Source organism: Podarcis melisellensis (assembly GCF_964234715.1).
Source record: "Podarcis melisellensis genome assembly, chromosome: 3".
Lineage (NCBI taxonomy): Eukaryota > Metazoa > Chordata > Lepidosauria > Squamata > Lacertidae > Podarcis > Podarcis melisellensis.
In genome coordinates this window covers 27,796,988-27,824,680 of record NC_138530.1, presented here as the reverse complement: position 1 = coordinate 27,824,680, position 27,693 = coordinate 27,796,988, and the positions used below count along the sequence as shown (strand labels likewise).

The following is a 27,693-nucleotide window of genomic DNA, read 5'->3' as shown; positions in this document are numbered from 1 at the left end:
CCAGACATTTCTGGAAGCCGCTTTAGGTGGCATGGAGACAAACCATGTGGCGGGGCCAATCTTCATGCTGTGCCAGTGTGCACACAAAGGCTTGCTGTGTAGAGGAGCAGTTATGTACAGGCAGTTTCAAGTACCCTCCATGTGTATGCCAAAATTATCCCTTATTCCCAGCTTGCATGATTTGTCCAGCACCATTAGCGCACCAGGTGCTTTATAGCACAAGAATTTTAAGAAAGGTCCCTGCCCCAAAGAACTTACAAACCCACGCTTCTCAGTGTCCAGATGCCAGAGATGTGGATGGAAGAAGCAAGTGGGATGAAATCAAGTCAATTCACTCAAGCATACGTATTATTAAAAAGTTGTGAACTAAGCTGGAATTAAGGTATAAGGGCCTTCTGAAACAGGATTGTAATTTTTCCCTCAGAAATTAATCACTGTTCATTCTACACATTCTAACCAATAAGATTATTACCAGCTGCGTGTATGCTAGAACTGTGAATGACGTTTTTACTCAGGCTTCCATCTAGAAACAATTTATAAGCTAATGCAGCCAGTTGGACTTGTATTAAAAGCTAGCTTTTAATTTTGATGTCTGATCACATTAATGTGGCTATTTATGGCATTATTTATTAATTATATGGGTAAATAGCATCCATGTCACTACTTAATAACATTACGCCGAGTGCTCCATTATCTCCATTCCACAGCAGGTTACAAATGGCAAGCGTTTTCCCCACCCACCCCAATTTGTTAGTATTTGGAGAGAGAAAGGAGGATAAGTAAAGAAAGCTGTCCAGATGTCTGGTCTGGATTTCAATTTGGCAGATGCCTCAACATATTTTGGTAAGAAGATTGTTAAGGTTGACTTTCTATAGCGTAGTATGTCCTATGTGTGAGCTATATATATTGTTGTCAAATACTCCTTTTTGAAAGAAATCTGTCTGCAATAGAGTTTCTTTAAAGCGCAGTATTCTAGTTCAGATTTCAGTTCATTCAAGAGTATGGCAATTTCACCTAGAAACTAATTTATATGTGTGTCTACAATAAAAGACAAGGAGCCTGAAGTCCTAAAGTTGTTGGACTACAGCTTCCCATCCTCTCTGACCATTAGTCATGCTGGCTGCCTGATGGGAGTCCAGCAACATATTGTGTTGCATATTATGGTGCCCCCGCCCTGGGTACCACAATATGCAAATAAACTAAAACTGGGAAAGGAAGGACAGGTTGGTTTAATAAAGATACCACTTGGCTTTCTGTTCTTGCATTTGCTGCTTAGCGTTAGCTATCTTTGAATGAAAATTCATGTGGAGAGAGTGGGCTATGGGGGAAGTTAATTTTTAAGGGAGACCCAATGATTGTATTACCTCAAATGACACACTTGTCCTGAGCTTCAGCAGGACAAATGAGTCATATTAAAAATTGGTTTGGGAAGCCTTGCATAGGACCTGCATTTTCCTTTTACATATTGCATCTCTATCGCTGCCAGTCTCTTACTTTTTGTAATTGCCTAATTCCCTTTTCAAAAATTAGTGAGCTGTATGAGGGAAATGTACGTTATCCATATTTGAGTCCAGTTAAAATGTGCTATTACAAGGTGAATCCTGGGAACTTGAGAAAATACAGATACCCAAAAGCAATGACAATTTTATTTATGATTAGTCTCTTTATTTGGGTTTTAAAAACTACAAAGTTCAGATTGAGAAATTGAAACTTAAATTTCCTATTAGCATGTAGAGATGTTAGGGTCTCCATGAGGCATAATCCTCCAGTGGACTTTTCCAAACACACATACAGCCAGTGCAGTAACTAAAGTATTCCACATGCTTTGGGAATGCTTGAAAAATGGCATCTTCAGAAGAGCAGTGGAGAATGCAATGGTGACTCTTCAGAAAAATATCACTTTATCTGTTTCAAGCAAGTTTCCAGAAAAAAGGGTAGATCAACTGATTTTTCCACATGAGCTGATATTTTATTTATATGATCCGACATATTGGAAATGATTAATTCATCAGGGTTGCTACTGTAAATTTGCTGAACATATAATGAAATTGCAATAATACAAATTGGAGAACGGAATGTTTTGTTTCTTAAAGAGTCTGCCCACAATTCTTGCCAAGTTAATCTGAATTTTAGAGAGAAGATCATTTGAATGATAAGCCTATTACAGATGATCATATATTTGCTAAACTGGGGAAACATCAAACCATGATTTTGTACCCTAACCTATTCCAAAGCTGCTAACCATAGTTTCCTGGTTCAGGTGACATTGGAAACTGGTTAATTTGAGGTTTAATTTGGTTTAACTGCAGCTCATGCAAAGGAAGGAGTGAAAGAACTGCAGGTGCAGGCAAATGAGCCATAGGTATCTCAACTTATTAAGCCTTTATCACCCCAAAGCAGCCAGGAAACTGTGGCGTGGACTTTAGCGTCAGTGGAGGGAAAGCAGATGAAAGAACCTGTATGAAATTACTCCTACCCCCCCATTGGATTTGAATGATACATTTATTTTATTTTTAGTGCAGACTGAATGAGTGAATTTGTTTAAATTAACTAACTACAGGCCATTCTGGTATCATAGAAGTTAGAAATGGGAGCCTCAAAGGAGACCATCAAAGGCAAACATTCCTAGTAATACCTGAAGTACTTCCCCGCTTATATCTGTAGGCAGATTTTCACTTCAGTATTCAGATACTTTAAATGCATTTTGCTTAATAGTGTCTATTTGGGGGATTTTGTTTTAACAAAACAGGGATGCTCATTGCAAGGGATGCTATTCCTGTCATAGGGTTTGAGGGTGTAACGAGGGAAAACAGCATTAGCAGTGGCCCTGTGGTGCTCATTTTATAGTATTGCCTGTCCATCTGTCCACTGGAATGAGCCACTTATCATGCTTCTAGGTTTTTCTCTTTCAACTTTAAGAATTATGAAAGGAAAATTCCAATTTTTCCTGTCCCTTTGTGACAGGTAGACTGAAGATTGTGGCCATTTGGATTAAAAACATATCCATCACCACCAGGCGACAGGTTATTATTATGTCTCCTTTGAATATATGAATTTCATCCGCTATGTATTGGAAGTCTAAGAATGCCAACTTTTTATATAAATAATTATCTTGCCAGTGATGTACTGCATACTGTTGCCATATTTTTTTCACTTTTACAGCATTCTTGGCCTTATCACCTATAACATAAATCTTAAGCTTTCATATTTAATAAAAACCTTTAGACTAGCAGTCCCTCTGTAATGCAGAGTCAACCAATCACACATCATCATCTGACTATCATTTATTTGTTTTCCTGTGACAGATGCTTTAGAAGATATCTCATTTTAGGTTTGACGGCATGTTTGATACAGCCAGGCAGTGGAATAAGAGGGAAACCGTATTTATGGCCCATTTTTGACCTTGATGGTGTAGCCCTCAGTTAGGAAGTCTCCAAACTGGGGGGAGGGATGTTAGAAGAGTTACCTTCTATTATATGGATTTCTTGGGTATATGTGGGAAATAAAATGTAAACTGTTCATCTTCCATATGGAAACTAGGAAGTTCTCCTGAACAGGCAGTGTTGAAGTGCACTGGAACTCTCTAGAACACTACCAATTTATTTCAGTTCTTTTTGTGGATAATTGTGTCCTCTTTTTTTTTTTTAACAGAGTAGTCTGGAATGGTGGAAGATTTCATACACCTTGAGCTGCTTAGCCTCCTGAGCTTCTTAACCCCTCTGGGAAAAACTGAATGGTATTCAGAGTAGACCCACTAAAATTCATAAACATGGCTAAGTTAGCTCTATTAACTGCAAAAAGGTCAATTCTGAGTAACACTTAGTTCACTGTGGTTTCCCCCCTACTTCCCAAATATAATATAAAACTTTACTCTGGTCTCAATTTCTGACAGTTTAGGGACATTCTTTTTGTTTTCTCTTAAAAGTTCTAGAAACATTCAGCTAGAGTATTTGATTCTTAAACTGAAATCAATGAGATTTACAGGCAATTAACTGGATTTGGCAACTGTATGCCAACCTAGTTAATGTCTCAGATGCACTATCTAATCCTGATTTTTGTTTTCTCTACACAAAAAAACCTCCTGATAGAATCCAGTTGGCTGGAGAGAATATTTTGAATATGCCAAGAAATAATGTAGTACAATCCCTCTAGCATTAAAATAGCCACATTAGATGTCAGCTGATTTTTGTGTACACATAGAATATAAATACATTTGCTGGCCTAACCTTGTACCCTTTTTGAAGCAAATACTCAGTGAACATAATGAAACACTGTGCTTGAGTGATGACTACTGCATATATTAAACATTTCATTGAGGTGGGTATTTTCGAAATTGTAAGCATTTAGCTGTAGTAACTATCATAGGTGGTAAAGAATCAGAGAAAATATAAACCATGTTATTCTTTTTATTTTTTATTTTTTTATAAAAGAAAAATATTTATTGGCTTGTTCATTTAGAAATAAACAGATATCTTGAGATTCTATGAAGATGCTTATCATGTGAATTCACTTGCTTTATTCATACAGACACAGAAGTGAAATCCATTTATGCCAATTCCTTCCTGACCTTTGCTCTGTGAATCCAAAGGCAAAGCTCTAGCACACAGGCCAATAGCATAAATAGCTTTGAATTACACATAGTAATATGTAACTGTGAAAAGCCAAAGGTTTTATGTTTTTCTTAGACTTTGTCAGCATGCTTGCTAAAATCCCAAAAAGATGAAAAGGTTGTGTGTGTGTGTGTGTGTGCGCGCGCGCGTGATTCTTATGATAAAACATTAGTCTACACATAGAATAGTCTTAAGAACAAATATATCTATTTATTTAACTATCTAGGAATTTAAATAGTGAATATTTAGAAGGCTAGACAAATGGGAATCCTTTATATTTATTTTATCTGGGTTTTTTATTGACACTAGGAAGCAAGTATTGTTGACATATATTTGTGAATGCAAAGTTATAGTACACAAATTGTTTTGCTAAAACTGTACAGTAACAGCATATGGATATAATGGAATTTATTTCTTTATCAATGAATTGATTTACTAGTATAGTCATCGGCCCTCTGTCCTGAATTTACCACCATATATTTGTGTGCAATCATTCCTGTTTTCCTGTACTACTGTTTTATATGTTGTGATGTAGTGTTAGTGGGCAATGTAAGAATATCAGTATTCTAGAGCAGATCAAGATCCATACATCAAACTATAGATGAAAAACAAACTATGGTTTAACATGAATGAGCTGTGTGCAAGTTCTTGCTCTGTTCCTGTCTTGCTCTTCCCGCAGCTGTGCTGCCAGGAAACAAGCCTGGCTTGTTGTAACATGCAAACCCAGGCTCCTGGTTTGCTTCTCTCTGAACAAGTCCCAAGTGATAACCAATATTTTCTCTGACTGCTACACAGTCACATTAAACGTGTATTTTTAACTATGGCTTAATGTGATGTGTGGACTGGGCCAATGTAAGGCAGCTTCATATGGTTGACAAATTACCCTGTCCACAGCATCTGGTTCTGAGAAGGTTATTAGATGTTCCTCAGAGTTTTCTATTCCTTGGAAAAAGTTTTTTTTTTTCAAACTTGGTTGTCCTAATTCCGTAAGGAAATTTCCCCCATTGTTTAAAGAAGTAGTTTGTCATCCGGAGATTAGTGCTGCCACTCCAAAGAGCTATTTGCTCGTTCCTTTAGTTGTAAGCTGTTATATTCAGGGTCTTGTGGAACGAAATGCATTGAGATTGGGCTATCTTATGGCTCGTGCAGATCCCTGGCAGATGGTATGAATGGTTTTCTATTTACCCTTAGGCCAGGGGTAGCCAATGTTTGTTTATTTAAGATTATTTAATTAATTAAATTTGTACACCACCCTTCATCTGAAGATCACAGTCAGTGGTTCACAACATAAGAATACAAAATGAAAACACAAAAGACATAATAAATGAAGAGCAAAAGCAAAACAAACCAATAACTCCCTCCCGCATACACATTTAAAAGGCCATATAATGTTAATCAGCCAAATGCTAGGTTGCAGAGAAACATTTTTGCCTGGCCCCTAAGGATATGTAATGATTGCAGCAGGGGAGCCACTGCAGAAAAGGCCTGTTCACTTGTTGCTGCACCTCGAACCTCTCACGGGGGAGGCACATGAACGGGCTCAGATTATGATTGCAGAGTCTGGGTAGATTCATATGGAGAGATGCAGCCCTTTAGGTATTGCAGTCCTGAGCCGTTTAAGTCTTTTTAGGATAAAATTGGACCTGGAAATGAATTGGCAGCCAGTGCATTCGGGTCAGGATCTGTGTAATATGCTCATACTGTCTTGTCCCGGTGAGCAACCAGGCTTCCAAATTCTGCACCAGCTGGATTTTCTGAACTGTCTTCAGAGGCAGCCCTACTTATAACATATAATGTGGTCCCTTCAGATGTTATTGAACTACAACTTCTACAATCCTTGACTATTGGCCAGGTCACTGGGAGCAATACCTGGTGGGCTACCTCTTCTTCTATCTTTGCATTTCAGTAGGCATTCAAACTAACACTAGAAGTTAGTATGATGAATCTCTTTTCTTTGCTTCTCCTATTCTGGCACCAATTCAGAACAAATAGTGATGCTACTGTGTATTGATGTATTTCTTGAGAAAACAGAAAAGTTTTAGCTTGGTTCCAAAAATAAGTGCTGGGCCAGGTTCCCTAGGATACCAGGGAACAAGTCTTGGTGTTCCATGGTCAAAATATGGCATCTTCCCATTTGTCCATTTGCACAGGCATTGGGTCTCTGGGAACTAAAGAAAACTGAACTGGAATAGCTGTCTTGAACTAGGTTATTGGATAAGTGGCTATTGGTTTATTTTAATTTATTGTGCTTTAAATAGGTGTTTTATGTGATGATTTACATTGCCTGTGAATGTAGCCTACCATTTGACTGAAAGATGAAGGCCGTGTTAGAAATGTGTATAATACACAAAATCTGCTCATGGAAGCAAGCTCTTTTTTTTTATTCTTCGCACTGAGCACTTTCAGTGAAAACCAGTTTAGAAATTTTGAAGTCTGGCAATAAGGGCAATGAAAGGAACATCCTTAAATGATGTTTAGTTGAGTTTTAATTGTTCATGTCCCTTAAACATTTTGTGTCATGTTTAATATAGCTCCTTTTAGGCATTTGAATGTCATCCATCTCAATTTACAGTGTACATGTTGCTGATTGTTTTCCAAACTGCATTTTTCCTCCCTTGGTGTTTTATCTCACCCATATCTTGGTTGAAGATTTTTTAAAAATACATGAACCTTTGGGCAATTCACAGCTATACATTGTTCACACATTACTCTCTGTGTTGGCTAAATCTGTTTGTGCCACTGGCTGTTTTTGTTTTGTTTTCTCGTTTTAAGTTTTTGGGGGGACAAGAGGCAGACAACGAAGACACATTACATTTATCAGCTTTGGAAGAAAATATAGAATAATCTTCAAGTTAAAACTAAAGCTGCCTTTAGATCCTTAGTAGAAAGACCTTGACCATAAAATTCTCTAGTTGGAAAAACAGTACTGAGATAATAAAAAGTCTGTTCCCAAGGGTCTAAAGTATATGATTTGGATCCTGCTGCAGTCAATCAGGAAATTCCTATCAAAGTGATGCATGGTCAGACTCCTTTAAGCATTTTAATTAATTGCCAATAGCTCAGATATTGAAGCTAAATAGCTGCAGAATAGAACAAGGGAGTACTTTGTATTATCTACTGGCACCTATCCTTTTATAAACTGGTCCACCAATGTGTGCATAGTTAGGATCCCTTAACAGTAAAGATGGATTCTTTCTTAAAAGCATAAAAGTGGCTTCGTGGTCAAGCCATTCCAGTATTCTTTGCAATACACTCAGCAGCTGTTTGGGACATGTGCAATGGAAGGTTGAACTGGAGATCTGGGAGATCTCCTGGGAGTTGAAACCTGTTTCTTCTGAGCAATTGCATCTCTATGTAAAAGCCTTTCTGTGACTGTCCTGTCTCTTTCTCTGGATGTAGGAGCATGGGGACTACCTTACACTGAGTAAGCCTATTTGTCCATGTAGCCTCATATTGGCTTACTCTGGCAGGGAAGCAGTTCTCCAGAGTTTCATTCAGAGATCTTTCCCATCAACCACTCCCTGATCCTTTTCACCAGAAATTTCAGGATTAAATCAGGGATCTTCTACACACACACACACACACACACACACACACACACACACACTGCAGTCCCTCTGCTATACAGTTCCCTGATATGATTTATCACTGTCCCCACCCCAGCTCAGATTCTACAACTTGACAGAACCTTGCCTGACCTTTCTTTGTTCTTTATCATTGCAAGACTCCCCCTGGTCCCTCATATCTAATAATCCTGCTATTTGCTTGTCTTTTGGAAGATACTTGATTTACCTTTCTTGAATATGCCTCAGTTTGCCTTCCCAAACTACGCTTTCACCAAATAACCCGTAAAGAAAGGGCTGGCTCTCTTCTATCCACAGTGGTACCTCAGGTTAAGTACTTAATTCGTTCTGGAGGTCCGTTCTTAACCTGAAACTGTTCTTAACCTGAGGTACCACTTTAGCTAATGGGGCCTCCTGCTGCCACTGCGCCACCGGAGCATGATTTCTGTTCTAATCCTGAGGTACTATTTCTGGGTTAGCGGAGTCTGTAACCTGAAGCGTATGTAACCTGAGGTACCACTGTAGTTCCATTTCCTTCACCTCTCCCTCTAAAAAGCTCTGGTCAGTAGCTAAACATCTTATCCTCCCTGAGATTGAATTATTATCCCCTAAACCAGTGAAAGAAAAGCAGATAAGAGGAAGAGTCCTCAAATAAGTCCCACATGGTCAGCTTGTTATAGAAGGTTGGAGAGCTATTTCTATGGGGTTGGCTGTGGCTGTAGAGGTGATAAGGAAAACATCATGGATTCTAACTTGCTTCCTTGGCTTCTGAGCTAGCTCTTAATACATACCACTACTTCCACATACATGGGTAGGAAAGTGGATGCAATGTGCATTTTGTCTTGCTCTAGCAGCAGTTTTAACAAAAAACAACCCCAAAACAAAGCAGTTTCTCTCTTATTACACTACCTTGTGTGAATTTGCACTTTACACTTTTTGAAGGAAATATTTTCCCCCACCCTCATGTCGAATTATTATACCCTCAGCTCATTTTGGTTCCCATAACAAAAATACAATTTCAAGCTTTCTGTATGAGACCATGACAAAGTGATTTTATAGCTAGTACTGAAAGTGACTAAACTTGACAACAATTGTATTTTATGACAACCTCTGCTTTCATGTCCCCAGCCTACTTTCCTATCATCATTTTTATTCCCTTTTGGTTTTCTCTTCTCTTCTCTCCTCCTCCCCTTTCCAAATGCGAGAAATTCCATATCTCTGCATTGGGTGGAAACAAATCCCTTTACCAGGAGTGCATTTTAATGGAGAGCATGCTTCACTTAAGTCGCCAGAACCTTAACTGTATAATATTCAATTTCTTACCAACCCAGAACCAAAGCTTTTCCTTGAGAGCCATGTTCATAAGGGTAGTGGAAGAATTAGTATTACAGAACTAAATCAGATTAAAGTGGGGGGAGAGAATATGAATTAGATTTGTTAACAGATGGTGTGCATTGGAAATTAAAGGTGCTTTGCAAATGGAAGCGACAGCAGCTTGCCTCTTTTTCTCTTGGTCTTTCTCTTTCATGCACTTGATAGACGGGTATAAATCACAACAATCCCGTCTTGACAGCCAATTTTGAGAATTTGATCTGGTTAAAGACATGGCTTTCCCGCTCCACTCACTGAAACCGACTTCTATTTTATTTTTATACAGCACCTTGTCATATTTAGGAAAGCAGGATCACCTGTCTCACTTTAATGAAATTTTCTTTAATTACAGTTATAGCTCTTTAGTGTTAATTACTTTTCCATTCAGGCTGAATTCTTAGCCAGTCTCATAGGAGTTTGTTTTTCCCCCACACTGATGCATATGCTACCATTTTCCTAAAGATGCTTTTCATTGTTAGAAGTTGTTGTCAGATCCATTCTAATTAGTTCTTAATTATCTGAATCATTATTGTGTAAGGAGAAAGAATTGCAAATGACTGCTAAAGTTAGTGTCGTTTTTTTTTGTTTTAGTTTTACAAAGAAGCCTTTAAAAGTAGCACTCAGTGCTCTTGCCAGATCTGCGAAGAGCTTAATAAATTGCCAAAATTATTGCAGAGCTATTTGTAATGTCTTTGATCCCAGATTTTTTTTCCTTCAGAGATCAGAATGTAATTCCAGACAATCTATTTGTTTATGTAAATGGATCTCTCCCATCACTCCCCTGGAAAGTAGATTTCAGATTCAGCCCTCTGGTGTGCTTAATAATATAATTCACTTATTGCATTTAATATGGCAAGTTTGCATTTGGCTGGAGTGGGCTGCATAATCTTGGTGAATGGCAGACTTCTCCGAAGCTAGGGGAACAAAAATGAAACAGAGTATTTGGGGAGGAGGGAGATAGAGAGAGAAATCCTCTTTCAAGAAGTGAAGACAAGATCCTTAGAGCTGGCAACTAATAGTTGGTGGAAATAAAGCTTCCTACTGGCAGTCAAATCAAATGTAGTAACAACTCACCGACTCCCTGCTGCTAGCTGACAGCATGGTGTAACACACTGGGACAAACATTCACTTAAACGTTGATTGCAGGAAAACTGTCATTTCACAACTTGCCAAGTGCTATTCTTCCTCCTTTTTCTCTTTTGAGAATGAGGACATGGGGCAAAGGGATTGGGGGAAGAAATTGGGATCAGCTGGAGGGAGACACTCATATTTTTTTCCTGCCTAAACTTTTTCTTCAGTAGATAGCACAGTTATTTGTTGTTGTTTTAAACTGCTTTTTATATTGAGATTAAAAAGTTAGTTTTCTGTGTCATCTGCAAAAAGGCTTTGTGAGATAAACACACCTGTTTGTGTGAAGACATTTATTCACACCCAGCTTATAGTTCTAAGAGAGACAGCAGAAATCATTAAGTCAGATCACTGATAAAATCAACTTTAGTAGAATAATTTCAATGAATATATTGTAGCAATCATTTTTAAAAAGATGGACTCTTGAGTCTGTTTAGAGATTCTTGGCTATATTTTCTCCTTTCTTTTATTGCTTCTTTCTTATTCCTTTTGAAAATGACAGACAAACAGTAGGCACTTATGATCCATAGCACCAGATTTGTGACTGGCACAAGTAACTGCTTTTGATGTTGTAATCACTTCAATATAATCCTTATTTGAAAAGCCTGTTACGTCCTGGAACAAATCTTCCGTTATTTTTGTAGTATGTTTATTTTGTTTTCTGGACTGCATGCAGTGCTGACTTTCTTTCTACTATTTCAGTCAGCTTTAAGAAGAACACCTCAGAATATAGTTCCATACCTCAGAATATAGTTTTTGATTAGAATATTCCTTAAAAATTGTGCTTTCTCCAGGTGTGTGGGAGAGAGGGGCGGGATGGGGAGTTGCTAAGTGAAACAGTGTGCCTGGGGAGAGATGGGAGACAGACCAAGGTTGGTTGAAAACAGGCCAAAGCTTTCTTGCTTACAGCTTCCATGAATTTGCTGTGAAGCCGTTTGGCCCTGCAATGCTGCTGACAGCTGAGTGGCCCCGGGAAGAGACTAACCCCCTGCTGGACAAACAAGGGAGGAAAAGAGGCATAAGGCATTATATGCCATGACCTGCTCATGCTTCCTATAGGCACCAATGTTGGCCTGTGTCTGGCATCCATTGTAGACTGGCCGATGTGTCCAAATCTCAATATCCTGTAAGTGTTGATTTCTTTTGTTCCCCACTCACCCCCAGCAACAGTCTATGGTCCCAGCTAATGCACAGGTTGTGATGCCACAAACAGCCGGACCAGATATTGGAAGTAAAGATCAGGTAGCAAAACGATCTGCTGAACCTCTGCCGAGACAAGACCCCCCCCCTTTTGTTAATGAAGCAGAATAGTACCCATTTCAATCTGCCCTGATAGTCCCACCCCACAGCTAAGCAACATGAAGCTTGTTGATGGGAAGGTGTCCTAAGGTGATATAGCCACCTGTCAAGTTTCATGGGAACTTGAGGCTTGCAGGGGAAGCTTAGCAGTGCCTGGTCAAGTGGAGAGTAGCTAGAAAAGGACCTTGGACAGCTCCAATGATCCATGCTGAAGCCAGTCCAAGAAGTGTTGTCTCTCTAGGAAGCTAGAGCTGACTGAGAATTTGTGTATGTGGGCCAGACCTAAAGTGAGTTAGGATCCACCTCTTTGGATGGTTGACTCGCTAAAGAACCCTTCCCTTATCTGTAGCCTTTTGACTGGCAATGCGGAGGCAATGCAGGGGACTCCTATGAGTCCAAGGAAGGTGGCAGGACTGTGTTCTCCTGCTGGGATGGATCTGAATAAAGTACTGTTGGTTTTCTCCCCCCCCCCCCAAAAATCTTATCCTTATCCAGGGTTTGTCGCCATTTGCTTCCAGAACCCCAGATCCTGACACTAGGATTGAGTCTCTTGCTGAGCAGTGTGGACCACACACCCCACCATTTTCTCCCCAACACTTTATCCAGAGGACTATTTTTATAATGCCGTACACAATTGAAATGTTATAGAAGGATTGGAACACTCTTTGATACCTGAATGCCTTTGAAAGTTGAACTGCTTTATTCAAAAAGCTGCAGGATTGACTCTTACAAATATGAAATCTTTTTCCTAGCTGCGAACTGGGCTCTATTTTCCTGTCATATTTTAGCATGTAATCGGATGTGAGTGACTCATGCCTTGACTAAAAAATTCAATGTGAAATATTGAAATGGAAATAGGAAAAAAAAGAATTTCACAGCTGTTATATTTCTAAGCTACAGTTTAACTATAATTTTAGGAACTATGATTCTACATGTCCACTATTTTTACTTTAGTTTCACTTTATGGCATATTGTAATTGAGGCACGAATCTTAAACAGATTCAGGAGTGACTAGGTTTGCACCTCCCACCAATAACTCATAATATGTTGTGTTCTTTTGAGCATGGGCTAGTTTTATACTCATTTTTATGTCTCACTTTTATATAGATCCCCAGCCTGCTTCCTATGTATAAGCTGTATTGCAGAGTGTTTTTTTTATTCAGGGCTGCTATGGAAATATTTAGCCTCCAATTTTTAAAAATGTAACTCCTCGTTCGGGGAAGCTGCAATTTTGCTTGATATTAAAAGCTTCTGTCCTGAATATGACAGGTTTTCTCAAAATCTAAAAGACCAAAAATAATGACTGAAATGTAGAAGTCATGAAACCTACAAAAAAATTAAGGTTTTTTTTTTTAAAAAAATGAGTGACATTGTTGGTGCCACAGCGTTGGGTTGGTTTTTTTTTAAAGAGGACTATAAAAACAAGGGCATGGGGGAAATTAAATTCCTTTCATGACAAGGGATGTGCGTATCTTTTCATATATGTGTGTGTGTGTGTGTGTGCAAAATATGCAAATACACTTACAAGTTATCACTCCTTAAAAAAAAATCATTTTGGACACTGGCAGGTTTTAAAGTTAACTGTCATCCACTTCTGGTCATCAGTTGTTGTCAGGGAACTGACATCTAAAGCGCCGGAGGCGCAAAGGCTCACTGAGGGTGAGAGAGCAGTAGCAGCGGAAGAGGGAACCAGTAGAGGGCGAGCAAGAACTCCAAGGGAAAGTGAGTCGGAGGGATGGCTCAGAGACGCTTCAAGCGAAACCAGTGGGGAGGTCTCAGGACCTCCTATAGGGACACCCACACCTCGACGGAAACTGTCACGCCGAGAGGCCAGACGACGTGTTTCCGTTAAGGAGCTTTTATGTTGGAAACGTTTCCGAAAGCAGCCACTTTCGGATTCTACTAGTGATTGACGCAGCCATGCTGGAGGGGCTCCGTCACAGGCAGAGGTTTGAAAGCCTGATCAAACTCTGAGGGACTTGCATTTTACGCACAAGCAGCTCATCGTCCCATCACAGCAATCCGAAAGTCTCCGAAAGCCAGCTTGTGCAGGGAGAAGCATCATGAGCAATCCAGCCGGAACCGGGGAAGCAGGAGCAGCTGGAGGAGGTCCAAGCCTGGAAGAAAGGTACAGGGCGTTGGAGATCCAGTTGGCGCTGCAAACGGCGAGGCTTGAGGAGAGGAGGGCTCAGGATGCAGAAAAGGGAAAGGAGAAAACCACCCCGCTCGCCAGAAAGGTGCCAGGATTGGTGCAGAAATTCGGGGGGGATCCCAGGAACTATCATGCCTTTAGAACAGAGATGCAATACGCTCTAAACTTGCAGTTTGATGACTTCCCCGATGAGGAATCGCGAGTGGCGTATGTGATTGGCCATCTCGAATCCGGGGCGAAAGATTGGGTTAGACCCCTGATGGCAGCGAATAATGAGATCTTAAAGGACACGAGGAAGTTTTTTCGTGCCATGGACCTGATGTTTTCCAGCGATATTGAGCAGGGGGTGGTGCGAAGGCAGTTAATGGCTTGCCAGCAAGGAAGCAGATCTGTCCGTGAGTACTGGACTGAATTTACCATGTTGATTCACAAATTGGGGTGGGACCTATCGGCGGAGCCCATCCAAATGCTTTTCGAAGAGGGGCTTTCTTCAACCGTCAAAGATGAGCTTTCCCGGGGCCCCAGGGCGGAGTCTATGGACCAGTTAACCAAATCTGCGCTGGCCATAGGAGCGCGCCAGGAGGCGAGGGCTATGGAAAAGCGGGAAGGGAAAGGAGACCGTTGGAGGGAGTTCCGCATTCCAGACATTCCAGAGCCACCTTTCCCGCCGGCAGAGCCGATGGAAGTTGGAACAGCGCATGCGCGCGCAGTTTCAAATCCCAGTGAAGGGCGGAAAAAGGAGGGAAAGAGCGCCAAGAGATGTTATCTCTGCCAACAGCCAGGGCACTTTGCCAGAGTTTGCCCACAAAGAAAGGAATGGCAAGGGATGGCAGGAGCTGTTGGGGGAAAGGAAGAGGAAGGCAAGGAGCAAGTAAAAGCCAACGCCTGGCTGCCACCGTTGGGGCACAGCAGCCAGGCCAAAGAGCAATGAAAGTGCCCATGCCAGAACCCCCCAGACCCGCTTTAGTGATAGAGGTGTTACTAGAACTGCCAAACGGACACCCACTAAAGGTCAAGGCGCTTTTGGATTCAGGCAGCTCCTGTAATTTCATGAGTAAGGAGTTTGCAGCTGAGCACCAGATACAGACTATCCCTTTAAGTAACCCCTTGCAGGTGACTACGATTGACGGCAGAGAGCTGTTGGGGGGAGAAGTTAGCCAACAGACTGTCCCGATGATAATGAGAGTGGCAAGGCACACCGAACAGATAGCGTTTAATGTGGCCATCCTGGGAGGAGCGCCCATCATTTTGGGGATGAGCTGGCTGGCGCTACACGATCCGCTAGTGGGCTGGCATCAGAGGGTGGTCTCCTTTGGGTCAGCGCATTGCCTAGAACACTGCAAGGAGGGGAAGGTTTCGGGAGGAGACAGAGTCACCCTAGCGGGGATGGAAGTGATGGACAAAGGGAAGGTGCCCCCGCAATACGCAGATCTGAGCAACGTATTCAGCGAAAGGGAAGCAGACAAACTGCCACCGCATAGACCCTTTGACTGTCAAATCAACCTACTCCCAGGGGCCCAACTCCCAGTAGGCAAGCTGTACGCCATGTCAGACAGGGAGATGCAGGAGCTGAGGGAGTTCATTGACAAAAACTTGAAGCGAGGTTTCATCAGAGAGTCCCGAGCGGTGGGGGGCAGCCCAGTGTTCTTTGTGGACAAAAAGAACACAGACAAACCGAGACTGGTGTGTGACTTCAGGGCCCTCAATGCAGTGTCGGAGCCCCTGGCTTTCCCTATGCCCCGAATTGATGACATTTTGACCAGAGTAAGGAAGGGAAAGATTTTTACAAAACTGGACCTGCGGGGGGCGTACAATCTGATACGCATAAGGAAGGGAGATGAATGGAAGACCACCATGTTTACCCCGTTGGGAGCCTTTGAATACCTCGTTATGCCCTTCGGTCTACAAGGGGGCTCCGCGTGTTTTCAAGCTTTTATAAACCACGTTCTGGGACCTTTGCTCTACAAGAATTGTGTGGCCTTTTTAGACGACGTGTTGGTGTATTCGGAAAATGAGGAACAGCATGTGAGGGACGTTCGAGAAGTGTTGGGCAGGCTGCAAGCCAACCAGCTGTGGGTGAAACTGGAGAAGTGCCAGTTTCATACCAAGGAGGTGGAATTCCTGGGGTACCGCTTGTCAGACAAGGGATTGGCCATGGATCCAGGCAAGGTCCAAGCGGTACTGGAATGGAAGACACCGAAGACCAAGAAGGACGTGCAAAGATTCTTGGGATTTGGGAACTTTTATCGGAAGTTCATCAAGAACTTTGCCCACTTGACGGCGCCCATCACCGACTGTCTCAGTAGCAAGAAGAAATTTGTTTGGACGGCAGAGGCGGATCGAGCCTTTGAAGAACTGAAAAGGGCTTTCGCCTCGGAAGAACAACTTCTGCATGTGGATTTACGAAAACCCATGAGAGTGGAAACAGATGCATCCGACCGGGCGGTAGGGGCGGTCCTTCTTCAACCGGGGAGGAGTGCGTCGGAGTGGAGACCGTGTGCCTTCTTCTCGCGGAAGCTGAATAAGTCCGAGAGGAATTACACGGTGTATGACAGAGAACTACTTGCCATTCACGAAGCATTCCGGAGGTGGAGACATTTATTAATTGGGGCACAACACAAGGTGCAAGTGTGCACCGACCACAAAAATTTAGAGTATTGGAGAACAGCTCGAGTGCTCAACCAACGACAAGTGAGATGGGCACAGGAATTCTCCAAATTTAACTTTGAGATTTGTTATGTGCCAGACCCAGAAAACGTCAGGGCGGACGCGCTCTCACGCAAACCAGAATATTGGGAAGGGGAGGGGGTGATCGAAGAGAGACATGTCATCCCGGAGGACCGCTGGGTGTGTGGGGCGGCGATGGTGGGGCAACGAGAACTGGTGGAGGAAACGGAAAATGATGAATATGCCCAGGATAAGCTCAGAGGTCTCAGGGGGGAGGGCGAGAGCCCCGGAGGTTTTGAGGAAAAAAATGGGGCATTGTATTACAAAGGGGCACTGTATATACCCGAAGGTGAATTGAGGGGGAGAGTACTCAAGCAGTTGCATGATAGCCCCACGGCAGGACATTTTGGGCAACACAAGACCATGTGGTTGGTTACCAGGGAATTTTGGTGGCCTAAGGTGAGGGAAGATGTAAGGGAGTATGTAAGAGGGTGTGACCAATGTCAGCGAGCCAAAGGGGAAAGAAGGGCGCCGGCAGGGTTATTAGAACCTTTACCCACACCAGAACGGCCTTGGGAAGCGATATCAATAGATTTTATGACGGATCTGCCAAGGTCCAAGGGGAAAACAGCCATCATGGTAGTAGTAGACCTGTTAACTAAGATGTGCCACTTTGTAGCATGCTCACATGCAGTCACAGCGGAAGAAACGGCGAAGTTGTTTGTGGAACATATCTTTAGGTTGCACGGGGCTCCCTCGAGGGTGATCTCAGATCGAGGCAAACAATTTACTTCCAGGTTCTGGAGGAAGCTCATGAGCTTGTTACACGTGGAAGTCAATTTTTCAACTGCCCGGCACCCTGAAACCAACGGGCAGGCGGAAAGGGCAAATGGCATTCTTCAACAATATCTTAGGTGTTATGTCAATGACAGAGAGAACGATTGGGTCGAAAAGTTGGCGTTGGCAGAATTTGCCTACAATAATGCGGAGAATGTGTCCACAGGGATGAGTCCCTTTTTGGCTAATTACGGGTGTCACCCCAGGGCATTTCCAGGGGAAGGAGGGGAGAGATGGAGCGTCCCAGCGGCTGAACATTTTGTAGAAGAGATGGAAGCCATCCATCAGCAGCTCCAGCTCAACTTAGAAAGGGCTAAGGCACAATATAAGAAGCAGGCAGACAAGAACAGAAGGGAAGGTGAAACCATAAGGGTGGGGGATCAAGTGTGGTTGTCAACCCAAGGGTTGCCGTTCAAAGGGGGTTGTAAGAAACTGAGGCCCAGAAGATTGGGACCCTTTGAGGTGATTCAGCAGGTCAACCCGGTAGCTTTCAAACTCCGATTACCCAATCACATGAAATTGCACCCAGTGTTCCACAGGTCGTTACTGTCACCATACAGGGGAGGAGGTGAAGGGGAGCACGTCAGGGGACCAGCCTTGGAAGAGAGGGAACGCCGCAACCATGTAGCAGAAATCCTCGATTCCAGGTGGAAGGGAAATCAGGTGGAGTATTTAGTGGCGTGGGAAGGGGAACCGGAGTCAGAAAACACCTGGGTAAGTGCGCAGGAAGTCAATGACGAGGTTTTAACAGAAACGTTCCATCAAAGGTTCCCGAGGAAACCTCAGCCGATAGCAAGGTTTAGGAGGGAGTATTTCGGCACCACAGATGAGGAAGAGGAAATGGAAGGGTTCGCGGAGTCGGAGTTGGAAGAGGGAGTGGACTCTGATGATGAAGAGTACCTAGAGAGTAGGAACAGCAACAAGTGGAAGGAAGTGTTCGCGACGTCGGAAGATGAGGGAGGTTCTTTCAAGGGTTTTACCTCCTCACCGCCAGTAGGAGAGGAGACGGGAGGGGGTGAAGGGGGCCCTGGAGGGGAGGTGGATGTCAGGGAACTGACATCTAAAGCGCCGGAGGCGCAAAGGCTCACTGAGGGTGAGAGAGCAGTAGCAGCGGAAGAGGGAACCAGTAGAGGGCGAGCAAGAACTCCAAGGGAAAGTGAGTCGGAGGGATGGCTCAGAGACGCTTCAAGCGAAACCAGTGGGGAGGTCTCAGGACCTCCTATAGGGACACCCACACCTCGACGGAAACTGTCACGCCGAGAGGCCAGACGACGTGTTTCCGTTAAGGAGCTTTTATGTTGGAAACGTTTCCGAAAGCAGCCACTTTCGGATTCTACTAGTGATTGACGCAGCCATGCTGGAGGGGCTCCGTCACAGGCAGAGGTTTGAAAGCCTGATCAAACTCTGAGGGACTTGCATTTTACGCACAAGCAGCTCATCGTCCCATCACAGTTGTCAACATTCATTTTGAGAGCGTGAACACCAAATTGTCTGAATACAAATGCACATCCCTGTGTTGAGCCATACTTCCTTTTGAAAGACTTGATACTTGTAGAAATTAGTTATTTGGGTCAAAGAGCTTAAGAGAAGGTTTCTTAGTAGTACATGAAATTGTTACAATTCTCTCAATTAGAATTCTCTCTGTGTGTATGTATTAAAAAAAAAAAAACCACACACACACACACGTGAAAATTGATACTACTAATTTAGTCTTTTCAAATACTGTATATTTTCTTTACCTTTGAATTTTTTTAAAAAAAACAATAACACATGTCATATCTACATGTGTAGGACATACTGAAAAGTGACTTAATTTTAGTGTCTCTCACTCACATACCTGTCAAGGGCATAAGGCCATGTACCGTAATCTTGTTTTGTTTTGTTTTGTTTTGGGTGGTAGAAGAACATTTACCTTCCGCTGCCTGCCAGTGCTGCTAATGTTGACCCCACAAGCAAAAATCTAGCAGCATGTCGTGGCCTTTAAAGATCCATCAGCTTTGTCTACTGCAGAAACAGTGCATGTCTAAAGACACATTTAATTAAAGCTGCATTAGTGCATATATACAGACTTGTTAAAACACTTAGTTTGTCTCAATAATATTGATTAAATAGCAGTAGTTTGTTTAATCCAAGTGTATTTTTTCAATTATTACATTACTTAAAAGTCATCAGGGTAATGGTGATTACTAGTGAAATATCATGTTAGTTATAGAGTAATGCCATAAGAATTGATTTGGACTTGGCAGGAAAGAAAGGCACATACATTCTCTCTGTCATATAATGCCAGAGCCCGATTTAGATGATTAGGACAAGAGGTTTCTGTGTAGCCTTAATTCATATAAAATGTGTGTGTTTTATAGACTTACAGGTTGCTCTCTACTACCTAAATAGCCATTATATCAATGAACACCTCAGCCAGTTAATTATGCAAAACATCCTGTATATAATTACATGGTATTATTATGCATTTAATAGTTTTATTGATTTGCCACTTGCCTACATATAGTATTTAGAACTATAAACAAGGGATGCTTACTTTGAACTGGAATAGACCCAAGGAAATTAACGCAAGATAAATTATGCTGGTTTGCATTTACTGCTTCTGATTTAATCCTTGTGTGTTGTAATATAGCCACAATTCCTAGTTTGCAGAATCATGTGATGTCACCAGGACCATTTTATTTATTTTCCCATTTTTGAGAGATTGATTCGTCAATGCTTTTTTAAGATGGTCCTTGTGTGCACACTATTACCTTGGGTTTTTTATTTATTTGGGGAGCAATTTGCTTGGAAGTGCTCCCACATTAAGTTAGTGCACTATATTTAATAGAAGAAGAGGAAGGAGAGAACAGGGTCAAGAGGATAGGTTTTCAAACATTTTCTTCACTGTGTGTCCTTTTTCTGTGACACATCCCCCCCCCCCCTTGCCAGTTATCTGCAGCATGGCTATTATTGTGAAGGGATATCTCTTTCTTTACCACTTCTTCCTTCACCGTAGTTGGTGACAAGGGATGTTGTAGGCTCTCCCCCCAAGAACAAAAGCAACATAAATTTTCAAGACGATGGAAGTAAATTTTACAGACAAAATAAGAAAAAAGCCTATTTTTAGTTGCAAATTGCTTCTTATTAATCTCTGTGCAGATGTTATTTAAAGTAATGAAATACGCTTTTGACTGTCATTTATATAGGCCAGAATTACTTCTGATTATTTTACTATTAATGGTCTCTTCCATTAGGTTAACCAGGCACACCTCAAGATATTTCTTATTAAAAGGGAAAAATATCCTTTTCTATTCCTTTTCCAACCAAGCCAGTGCACCTTAATGCAATGATGATATGTTAGACGCAGCAGTTGTCAAAGCATCGTATTACAGTGATGCCATAATGACACCCTGTCTCTGTAAAGTAGTCATGTTTTCTCAAATCACACGTTGCACCGTTGATTTCTGACATGACACTTCATTCAGTCGCTTTCCTTTTCTTCGGCATTGCCATTCTCTGACAATAGCAGCTGGTGCCCATTTTCCTGCTAAGTGATTCACATTTTGCCACTTTGCTAGAGTGCAATTAGCTGAGGCAGAAAAAAGTGCTCATTGTAAAATAGCTCAGCTGAGATTGTAACTCAACTCAGTAACGAGAGCTTGTGCGAGAGAGTCTTGAGGTGACTTGGGTGTCGGAGAAGGGGGAGCAATGTGTTTGGGTTTCCTTCCACACAAATATTTATTCTCATTTATAGTCAGAAAAAGAATATACAAATCATTTCTGGTTTTTGCTGGTTTTGCTAAAGCACTGATTGTGCTTTTAGGGTCGTAAAATCTTTTGAAACGGAGACCACAGGTATATGTGAGGAAACTAATGGTCTTGTTATTAAAGGCCAGATTTCAAAAGAAAAGGAGCTGGATTCGAGTTCTGCCTTCCTTGTCAAAGTTTAAATTGGAAGCTCAATAGAAACAGATACCTTCTTTGAGGCGAAGAGGCTTCTTTGATTATGAAACATTATAAAATGCTGATATCCACATGCACACTATTCCAAACCTGCTTAGCTGATTTGCTGCTGCTTTGGGGCTGCAGGGGGCGGGAGGAGAGGAAGTCCTGTTGCATGAGAGGAAGTATGTTCTGCTCCTGAAAACGCACAACTGAGTATCACCCACTATGTATATCAGGAGGGGGAAACCTATGGGCTTCCAGATGTTGTTGGACTACAACTCCATAATTCTTGACACTGGCAGTGCTATCTGCGGCTGATGGGAGATGGAATTCAATATCTGGATGGCCACATCCCTAATATATATTGATCATGCTATAGAAATATAAATAATGGTATTGTTTTGTAATTTACGCCCCATCCTAAAAACACCAATATAGAAGTTGGATTAATTTTAATTGAATATAGTTTCCATGTAAGATTCTAGAGAGAGTAGTCCTTTGAAAATGGAAACATTTTGTCCAGGATTATCGCAAAACTTTGACCCAAATAGCTATAGCACTATAGCTAAAACTATGGTCCGTTTTCATTGTAATTTCCTGGAAATTGTGTTGTGTTGTTTTTTTTTACTAGCCAAATCCTAAATATGTTTTATGGAATTAAGTGATTTCAGTGGAACTTACTGCCACATAATGAGGTCAGAATAAAGCTGTGAGCCAGCATGCTTAATATTCCTAGTATTCCATAAGAACCTGGCTGAAAAAAGGGATTATGCTTCTGCTGAGCTCTGTCCTCTTGCATGCGTGTTTAATTAATTTCAAAATTGACTTGCTCAATGGGTTTCTTGGCCCTAGCCTTATAGTGACCAGTGGCCATTCATCATAGCTATCAAAGTGAAAAACTAAAATCTTTAGCAGCTTTTATTAAGAAAATTTAGAAATGTGCTGTGGCATGCAATATCAGTATTTTGTTTGTTGTAGGCATTTAAGTAGGGGAGGTTGCTAACTGTCTTGGTATGCAGTTGGAGGCTGTGAACTCCCATTACACAGATAAAAGATCTACTTTACTTCAAATTAACCCTACCCAACATCCCAGTCTATGAGGCTGTGACCAGACACTTTTCTGTAATAAAAAGGGATAAGCATTTTTTTTTTAAAAAAGAATCTCTAGTATAGAAAGGCATCCCTATATATTTACGTATATATGAAAATTACTCACCTGTATTTCTTGACAGAGAAAAGAGGTGTAATCTCCAGTTTGTTTGCTTAACGTGCATATATGTAACACTTCACAAGCTGCTTTTTCATGCATTTGCCCTACAAATGTCCACCATCCTTTCTACAAGATGGGCTCAGCCCTTAGGTACACCTGGAAGAACAATTGGAGTTACCAGCCAATTGAATAAAAACAATAATAAAGAGGAAAATAATCCTACCATGGCTTTAAAATAAATATTGTACACTTAAATATGACACATGTAATTTCTCATTGTAAACGTTAACTACATTTAGATTTTTATTAATCTGCTGTGACCTAAAAAAAAAAAATCTGTATTAACAGCACAATGTGGAATTGGACTTTGAATGCAGATAAAGCCATCATCTTGAGAATAGCTCTTTCTGACAAAAAGGTGTTCTTTTGAAATAAAGTCCTATTCACTACATTCCTCTTAGAGTTAATGTGAATTTTAGTGCCTCTAATTTAAGATTGAAGTGAGGTCTAGAATAAAAATCACCGGCTGACAATTGAATTATAGACAGTTGTGAATATTTCAGGCTTGCATAAAAGAGCTTCAGAAAATCATGCACACAGAGAAAGAGGGAATTAAGGTTGAACTAGTTTTTTGGAATATGGTAATTGTGGCACTAGTACGTCTTCAGTGTAATGAGCTAAGTAGTAATTAGGCAGCCACTGTTTTCCTTTAGAGGTCTTTAAAAAAAATTAAAATCTGCCCAGCAATAGTGGGCTCAAGTGATGAGTGCTAACACTATTGTAGCATAGTTAAAACCTAATTGGGCAACCCTTCTCAATATATGGCAAAAGAGGACTGAGCTCACTCAGTGACCATAGCAGGTAGAAAGGAAAAATGGAAAACATCGGGTTGGGAGTGGATTGCCCTACATGGAAGTAGTATGGTGCCAAAATTTTCTCTTTAAAAATGAAAAAACTCCACCAAATGATAAAAATGAATTACATTTTTAAATTATCAAAAGGTAAAGAAAATTTGAGTGAAATTCTCACAGGTGAACTGTATTGATTTGTTGCTGTACTTAATTTGTTTTTAAGATGGTCAAGGGATATTTGTGACCGAGTGCCTTATTACATTCACAAATAATCTTTGGCACTCTGTGCCATGCAGCCTTCCCAGGTGCCCAATCTTCCTGAAAACCTCATCTTGTTCTTGACTTCCCTTTCCAGCAAGCATGGGAAGGTAGGGAGACTGCTTGCTATGTCTCGGAGAACTATTGCTCTCTGCTTTTAAAGAGTGAAGACTTTTAGGTTTTTAAAGAAATCAGCGTGGAAATATTTTTTAAAAGGTAAAAGAAAGGAGTTATCTTAAAAAAACAAAGTCAGCAAATGTATTCCTCTGAGGTACTGAGTAGCCAGTCTCCCTGGCTTCCTATGACTCATTTGATGCCCAGGGGAAGACATCATGAGGTAACTCCTTCCATGGGCTTTTTCAGATCAGAAAGTGCAGGCAGCTGGGGAAGCTGCATGGAGAAATGTTTAATGGAAAGAAAAATACATACACCACAATTGGCCACCTCACAACAATAAGGTAAGCTCAACACTGCACTCACTGAAATATGTGTGTGTACGCATGTGTGCACGCCCTGCAAAAGAGGCAGAAAAATGGAAGCTGTATCTGCAGGGACAGACAGCTTTCAGGAAATTGGAATACAGGCTTTGGCACAGTGCTAGCTGGAACCTTGAACAGAAGCACCCATGTTCAACATTGCAACATTTTGTTCCACTTAGTTATTCCAAACATAGATTCTCCTTGCTCCCTGTGTTCTTCCTTATAATAATTAACAATGACAACAAAAAATATCCTTAGTTGCACCATCTACCTTGTTTTGAGTCATGTTTGGTCCTATTCTCCTGGGAACTAAGCCAAGTTTTCATCCATTGACATAATTTGTGTTCCTTTTTCCTTTCTGTGCAGTGGTGGTTGTTGATATTGAACCTGCCTGCACCTGCAGCCATAGACATGGTCAGATAAAACTTAAGTTAGTACAGTGGTACCTCAGGTTACAAATGCTCCAGCTTACAAACTCCGCTAACCCGAAAATAGTACCTCAGGTTGAGAATTTTGCCCGAGGATGAGAACGGAAATAATGGGGGGCGGGGGAGGCCCCGTTAGCAAAAGCGCACCTCAGGTTAAGAATGGTTTCGGGTTAAGAACAGACCTCCAGAACAAATTAAGTTTGTAACCCGAGGTACCACTGTACTAAGAAACCACAACTTCAAGGATACTGGGAGTTTGTAGTCTTAATAATTACCAGGTCCCATGTTGATGACATCTTGTTCTTTCTAAGATGATGGCTAATATTTTGGTTCTGACATCATGGGCATGGGAAAAGAGAACAGGTACCAGTATGTATTTGGGAAGTTAATCAGTGTGCAATTTACTGGAGTTGCAAAACCACAGTTGTAAATTAAAGGTAATTCTGCAAGCTGTACTTCAATAACTTTTTGTGAAATCACAACAGAGAGGAGTTATAGTAAGAAGGGGGAAGCACCATCTGTGACATTGTATGGGTGGTGCAAACTTTCACTGTGGCCTAATCACCAAGTACTGCATGGCTAAGAAATAACTACAGTCTGCAGCAGTTATAACCCTGATATCTTATTTCATTGGATCATCATCATCATATTGATATGCCACCCATCTGAGTGGGTTGCCCCAGCCTCTCTGTGCGGCTCCCCAAAAAATATTAAAAACATAATAAAACATCAGCCATTAAAAACTTCCCTGTACAGGACTGCCTTCAGGTGTCTTCTAAAAGTCATATAGTTATTTATCTGTTTGTTGTTGGTAGAGTATGATTAAATTTTAAAGCAATTCTCTCACAGTTAAATAAAATATATGTTGGGATATGGGGCTGGTGGCGTGGGGGGAAAGGCCATGTTTTACTGCCCGTATAACTTCTCATTTCAGTCACAGATCATAATGTATGTGAGAGCTGTCCAGTAATTATAAGGTGATAAGTTGAACAGTGGTATAACTACTCTAAATTAAAAGGAATTCATAGAGTTGCCGTAAGTCAGCACTGATCCACTTTCTTTCAAATGTGGACTTGAGAAAAGTGCTTAGCCAGGAGTGGAAGGTGAGAGTCAAGAGAGCTATTTATTAATTATGACATCCATTAACAATTGAAAATACAAGGCAGCAGATTAAGAAGAAAAGACAGGGTTCCCTACTACCTTTTCTGTCTAGTTCTAAGAAGCCACAGGTGGTGGTGGTTGTTGTTGTTGTTGTTGTTGTTGTTGTTTTTAAAAGCTTTCTGTCTTGTAGGCTACTATAATTATTTTTACTTATCTTTATCATTGTAATAGTAATAGTAATAGTCACTCAGATATTTGTCTAATGGCTTTTAGATCTTCAAGGCAACCTTTTCTTTTGACTAGTAACAGAATTCTCAATATATGTACATTGTCAGCTGTGATTTATTTTGTCCAAGTTCTTTTAGTTGTCAATCCACTTGGGGGCAGAGGGTGGGAAGTCTGTCTACTATAAGTGCTCCAGTTTCAAACTACAAGGGCATGTAAAGAAATATTGTCTGTGGCTGCCACTCACCTCTGGAACTACCTTCTCCCAGAGAATCTCCATCAAAGTTTAAGCCTTTATGTGTTCTAGAGTTCTTGCTTCTGGTGGCAAAGGGTCAAACTGATGCTAAACTTGTAGTTCCATGAACCTTTTTTAAAAAATGCAAATAGCGGCTGCAGGTTTCTTTGGGCAAGAATGGCACCACAACATATGGGTATTGGAAATTTGCCTCTTCACCTTCGCTGTGGTTCCAACAAGAATTACTCTACTCCCAAAAGCTTCTAATGGCAATGCGAGGAAAGCTCCCATTGGCACCAATGGATGCTTTCCAGTGCCAGTAGTCGCTTGGAGGGACAACTGTCAAAGCTGCTGCAGCAGGGCTTCCAGCTGTTTTGGGACTACAACTCCCATCATCCCTAGCTAACAGGACCAGTGGTCAGGGATGATGGGAATTGTAGCCCCAAAACAGCCGGAGGGCCAAGTTTGGCCATCACTGACATATGTAGTTTGACTCTAAGAGTTGCATAAAAAGGTAAAGGTACCCCTGCCCATACGGGCCAATTGTGTCCGACTCTAGGGTTGTGTGCCCATCTCACTTAAGAGGCTGGGGGCCAGCGCTGTCCGGAGACACTTCCGGGTCACGTGGCCAGCGTGACATCGCTGCTCTGGCGAGCCAGCACCAGTGCAGCACACGGAAACGCCGTTTACCTTCCCGCTAGAAAGTGGTACCTATTTATCTATTTGCACTTAGGGGTGCTTTCGAACTGCTAGGTGGGCAGGAACTGGGACTGAAAGATGGGAGCTCACCCCGCCGCGGGGATTCGAACCGCCGACCATGCGATTGGCATGTCCTAGGCACTGAGGTTTTACCCACAGTGCCACCCGCGCTATAACATAGATAGATATTTTGTTTTAAATATTCTATAACTTGAAATGCATATATTTGTATTATGCTTATATTTTCTTAAAATAGCTAACTGTTCTAAGCATCAGAAAGAGTGAGACAGATATTACAATAAATAAACTTACTCCAAATCTCAGTGGGCTTATGTTGAATAAAGTCCTTTTGAGAATTGTGACTTCCCTCCCTTGCAAAGAGTAATTAGAGTTTTGATACTAACAGAAGTTATTTGCCTCCCAAAATTCCAGCTTTGGTCGCTGTCTACTCCAACCATCTATTTTAGTTGCATTGATCTCAGTTGTCCTGCTTGTTAAAAAGTCAAATCAAATAGATAGACTCTAAGTTTACCCATGCTTGTGTTTTATAAACAGGTTAAAAGTACATGTGCATCCAAAACTTATTCCTGTTTGGGGATCAAATGTAGTATATATGTAATTTTAATATGATGATCTAACTATGTAACATTTTA

The 27,693-nt window shown here is 41.4% G+C and overlaps 1 protein-coding gene across 22 annotated transcripts in view; it reads left to right on the top strand.

Annotated features, from left to right (window-relative positions):
* ESRRG (estrogen related receptor gamma) overlaps positions 1 to 27,693 on the top strand; it is a 473,643-nt gene that overhangs the window by 300,798 nt on the left and 145,152 nt on the right. The window contains exon 1 of one of the 22 annotated variants that reach the window (XM_081904152.1): positions 732 to 843. The exons of 19 other annotated variants lie outside the window; for them this stretch is intronic. Coding sequence is in view for 1 of the 3 variants with exons in the window: in XM_081904144.1 (XP_081760270.1) it covers positions 24,276 to 24,331 (56 nt within the window). In the remaining 2 variants the exon portion in view is untranslated. Of the gene's footprint in view, positions 1 to 731; positions 844 to 4,298; positions 4,318 to 24,236; positions 24,332 to 27,693 lie in introns of those variants that run through there. 2 more of the 22 variants (XM_081904153.1, XM_081904144.1) reach the window with 2 other exon arrangements.